The sequence below is a fragment of the Neopelma chrysocephalum genome, unplaced genomic scaffold (assembly GCF_003984885.1).
Source record: "Neopelma chrysocephalum unplaced genomic scaffold, ASM398488v2 Primary Assembly neopelma1_81569, whole genome shotgun sequence".
NCBI lineage: Eukaryota > Metazoa > Chordata > Aves > Passeriformes > Pipridae > Neopelma > Neopelma chrysocephalum.
The window spans coordinates 1-4,352 of NW_020912699.1; the positions used below are offsets into that span (position 1 = coordinate 1).

General features: G+C 57.7%; 1 protein-coding gene across 3 annotated transcripts; it reads left to right on the forward strand.

Moving 5' to 3' along the window:
- Positions 1-6: 6 nt before the first annotated feature.
- BAG4 (BCL2 associated athanogene 4) lies at positions 7-2,976 on the forward strand. 3 transcript variants are annotated; one of them, XM_027706872.1, is made up of 4 exons: positions 7-475; positions 727-969; positions 1,606-1,740; positions 1,789-2,976. In XM_027706872.1, the coding sequence occupies exons 1-4, from the start codon at positions 200-202 to the stop codon at positions 2,110-2,112; spliced, it is 978 nt and encodes a 325-aa protein (XP_027562673.1). In that variant the 5' UTR covers positions 7-199; the 3' UTR covers positions 2,113-2,976. The 3 variants fall into 3 exon arrangements, with proteins under 3 accessions (XP_027562673.1, XP_027562674.1, XP_027562672.1); XM_027706873.1 differs by having other exon boundaries at positions 1,606-1,716; positions 1,765-2,976; XM_027706871.1 differs by having other exon boundaries at positions 1,606-2,976.
- The last annotated feature ends 1,376 nt before the right edge of the window (positions 2,977-4,352 follow it).

Below are 4,352 nucleotides of genomic sequence, written 5' to 3' on the forward strand. Positions count from 1 at the left end.
GTGATGCAGTGCCGGGGTCGATGCTCCCAGGAGCTGCTCCCTGTGAGGAGCTGACATGGTTAAACTCAGTGTTAGATCTGGCACAGCCAGGTTAGACCAGGAAAACCTAAAACTGGGTGAGATCAGCCCGGGGCCAAAGGAACCCCCTGGTTAAACGCTGCAGGAAGGGCCAGTCCCCGTTCCCAGAGCCCCTCTGCCCATGTCCATGTCCCCTCACCTTTCCTCTGCTCTCCAGGCCATGGATTCTCCCTATGCCAACGGAGCCTACAGCCCCCCGTACCCGCACTACCCCAGCCTGCCCCAGGCACGGGGGTTCTACTGCTCGGGGCCCCCCCGGACCCCCTACCCCCCGGAGCCCACGGGCCTGTACCGGCCTCCATCGCCCGCTCCCGCCTGGAGCTACGTGTCCCCGGAGTGTCCCGCCGAGGGCTCCGCGCTCCGCAGGCAGCAGGTCCCTGGCTACTCCCCACCACAGGTAAGGGACGGTCTCCAGCCCCGAGGTTGGTGTGTGCGGTTCGTGGGATGGTTTTTGGGGGCTGTGGCGGGGGATGTCCAACCTGAACCTCCCCTGGGACAGCTTGAGGCCGTTTCCTCTCGTCCTGTCTCTTGTTCCCTGGGAGCAGAGCCCGACCCCCCCGGCTCCACCCTTGAGCTCCCAGGGCTGTGTGGAGGGAGCAGTGCTGGGAGTGACCCCGGTGGTATCACCTGTTCCCCCTCTCTTTGCAGACCCCGGGAATGCCGATCCCGCAGTATCCGTACGGAGACAGCAGTGCAGGGGTCACGGCCCAGGGGCCTGTGCCACAGCCCAGAGCCCCAGAGGACACGTGGGGCCCCCCCTCAGTGTATGGGGTGCAGCCACGTTACGCCTGGCCCGCGGCCCCGGGGCACGGGAACCTGTACGTGTCCGACTCACACCCCTCCTGGACCAACAGCGGGGCTCCTTCCCACCCTCCCGCCTGGGACTCACAGGTACAGGGACCTCTTTGCAGACAGGAGACCAAAATCCACAGTTGTGGTTCCGTAAAGTACCGGAGGTACCAGACATCCTGGGGCGGGTCTTGAAATGGGTCAGACCTTGTCTGGCTTGTCCGAGAGCAGCAAAATCAGAAATTGTCCAGCAGGGAGCGTGGGACTGACCTGTGGGACAGGTGTTCAGCTGCAGGTGCTTGTTTTGGGCACAGCCATCCCCTGATGAGGAGGGGCTTAACTAAAAATCGGAAGGAAAATGTCTGTTCATTCGGCTTGGTCTGGGTTCGATCAGGAGCCAAGTGACTCTCCAGAGGTTTGATCCCTGGGGAGCAGGAGCCCTGAGGGGGATTTGGGGATGGGGGCTGCTGTTGCTTGGGAACAGCTCCAGAGTGTGTTGCCTGTGGAGAAGGATCTTCTGAAGGTCCACCCAAACGGGACCGTGCTGAAATCTGTTCAGCATCTCCCCCATCCCTGGGTAATGAGGGTTCTGCTCCGGTTGGGGTTCTACTTGCTGGGGTTCTGCTCCAGCAGTGCAGATCCCCGTGCCCAGTTTCCCCAGCCCTGCCCACACGTGGTGCAGAAACCCCCGGGTTTAAGGGAGATGCTCTTATGGGTGTTTTCTCCCTCCGACTGCAGGACTCTGCCTACGACAGACCCGAGCAGAGCCCGAGCCAACACAGCTACTACCCCGAGGTGACCCAGCAGCCCTCGGGGCCAGCGGGGGAGCCCAGGCCGGCCCAGCCCCGGGTGCAGTACAGTGCCCAGCCCCAGGTGCAGTACAGTGCCCAGCCCCGGGTGCAGTACAGTGCCCAGCCCCAGATGTACGACCTCACCCCACGCCGGCGGGAGCCCGGAGCCAAAGCTGCCGACCCACCTCCTGCAAACCCCACAGCCATCCAGCCCGAGATCCAGAGGATCCTCCACGTCATGGGGCAGGCCGAGCAGCTGGAGGAAGAGGTGGATGAGTTTGTAGGGAAAAAGACAGATAAATCCTACCGGCTCCTGGAGGAGATGTTGACCAAGCTGCTGCTGGAGCTGGATTCCATCGAGACTGGGGGCCAGGACAGTGTCCGGCAGGCCAGGAAAGAGTCCGTCCACAGAATTCAGGCCATACTGGAAAAACTGGAAAGAAAGGGATTGTGAAAGCACATCAGCCACAACACACGGCCTGTTGTTGAGGTTCCAAAGAGTTTCAGCTCTCTTAAATCTCAGCTCTTTCTGCTACGCACTACTGACAATGGAAAATAGCAATAAGCCCTGAGTTAACAATCAAAACAAACCCACAAAAAAGCCACCCCAGAAGCCCAGCCCTGACAGACAGCTTGGCAAAGGACAAATTGAGAGAGGTTTGAAGAAGCAAACGTCATTAATGAAGATGTTGAAGAGGACTGGGCTGAGGATGGAGCCCTGTGGGGCTGTGTACAGAATTCCCCAGACCAGGCCCAATCTCTGGGTGCCTCCTGCAGCCACAGATGGTCTTTAAACACTTGCCAGATGTGCTGCAACGTGCAGCCACCAACCAAGACTCAGGGCTTGTCCTCACTGCCTGTGTTTTCAGCTTCAGCTCCCTCACCATAAAGCCCGTGTGTCCTCGTGGGGGTTGTTTGGCTTTAGTGCACTCAAGGAGTGACGCTGAAGTGCAGGAGGGGGGCACTGTGCTGGCACATCACGTCGGACTGTTCCTCCTCTGAGGTGAAAAGCCAGTCTGGAGTGTCCCTGTGGACACAGGAACACAGACTGGAAATCCCAGTTCTGCCACTGGAAAGGAGAGGTGCAGGCAGAGGAATGATGTCAGAACAGATGCAGGGGGTTTGGAAGTGATTTCCAGGTCACTTGGGTAAAAATCCCGTTTAATGTCCCTCTCATCCTGTGAGTTTTGTGTCCCACTGCACAGCGGGGAGGGAACAGCTCAGCCTGTTTCAGCCTCCTGGTTACAACGTGCTCAGTGACTCATTGCTGTGTGTGACACTTAATAAACCCTGACAAGTTTTAAATGTTATTTTGTAACTGAGACGTCTCAAAGTCTCTTTTTCTTTAAAGAGAAGTGGTGGGGATGGTTGTGTAACTCAGACCAAAACTCCAGCCGGGCTGTCTGGGTGCCCAGGACAGGGGTGAATGGAACATCTGAGAGCACTGCTCTGGGGGTGTCAGCATGTCCTATCACCTCCCAGGCAGTGCAGATGCTCCAGGAGCCTCCAGCTGTGGCTACAGGAGCAGTGGCCAAATTTTGGAAGGGGTTTTGGCATCCCTGAGGCCAGGAGTGCCCTGACCATGCACTCTGAGGGGCTGACAGCCAGCTGATGTCCTGGAGGCACCCAGCAGATCCCACATTCCCAGACAGAGCTGCGGGCATGGCACTGACCTTTGGAGCTCGCTGGATGTGTCTGGGATCACACGTGGTCAGCCTGCACACCCAGCCCTGTCTGGGGTGAGCCGGGAGGGAGCTGGGACAGGGAAAGACTCAGCTGCTGTTTCATTTTGTCCCGTCAGGAGTGAGCAGCCAGGCTGAGCTATTCCATGCTTGCAGCCTGTTATCTGCCTGTGGCTGTTAATCATGGGATGGTTTGGGTTGGAAAGGACTTCAAAGCTCATCTAGTTGCAACCCCTCTGTTATGGGCAGAGACACCTTCCACTAGAGCAGGATGTCTCTGAGCCCCATCCAACCTGGCCTTGGACACTCCCAGGGATGGGGCAGCCACAGCTTCTCTGGGCAGCCTGTGCCAGGGCCTCTCCACTCTGACAGGGAAAAATTTTTTCATACTATTCAATCTAAACCTGCTCTCTCTGTGTTTGAAACCATTCCCCCATGTCCTGGGCAGCCAGCAGCAGTCAGCCTAAAATCCCTGGAGCTGGCTGAAACCGTTTTCTGTGTTTGTTTCAGTAGCACGAACCACATCAGGAACAACCCCGCATTGTTTATCACCTCCTGTTTGCTCCAATCCCCATTTCCCTCCTCTCCGTTGCCAGGGAGAGGAGGCAGGTAGATCCCAGCTGTGTGAGGAGGAGTGTGGAGCAATGCTGGTGCCTCGCACTCAGCACTGCAATGCAGGGAGCCAGGAGAGAGGGACATGCTGTGCAGGTGGCTGCTGTGTCCCCAGCACTCTGGGGACAGGACAAAGGTCCCTGTGCTGTGGTGACCTGCTAAGAACAGGGTGAGAAGAACTGAACTGCAGGAACGTGCGTGGCATCCAAACCAGGGAAAACCTGGAGGAAAGAGGAAGCTGTTTTGGTGCTGAACCCATCCAGGTAACGTATTCCTGAACAATGTTTCCTGTTCCTGCCTCCTTGGCAGAGGGTTATGTAAATCCCTAGTGAAAAGCACAGGAGGGAACGTTAAGTGGGCTGGAAGAGCAGGTTATCATTGCAGGGGATTTGAACAGCTC

What these genes read in the sequence shown, in the direction of transcription:
- BAG4 (XM_027706871.1), top strand. Translation starts at nt 200, where the DNA reads ATGTCCATGTCCCCTCACCTTTCCTCTGCTCTCCAGGCCATGGATTCT. An exon ending in CTGGCTACTCCCCACCACAG is followed by an intron (nt 476 to 726) that starts GTAAGGGACGGT and finishes CTCTCTTTGCAG; the next exon opens with ACCCCGGGAATGCCGATCCC. An exon ending in CTCCCGCCTGGGACTCACAG is followed by an intron (nt 970 to 1,605) that starts GTACAGGGACCT and finishes CTCCGACTGCAG; the next exon opens with GACTCTGCCTACGACAGACC.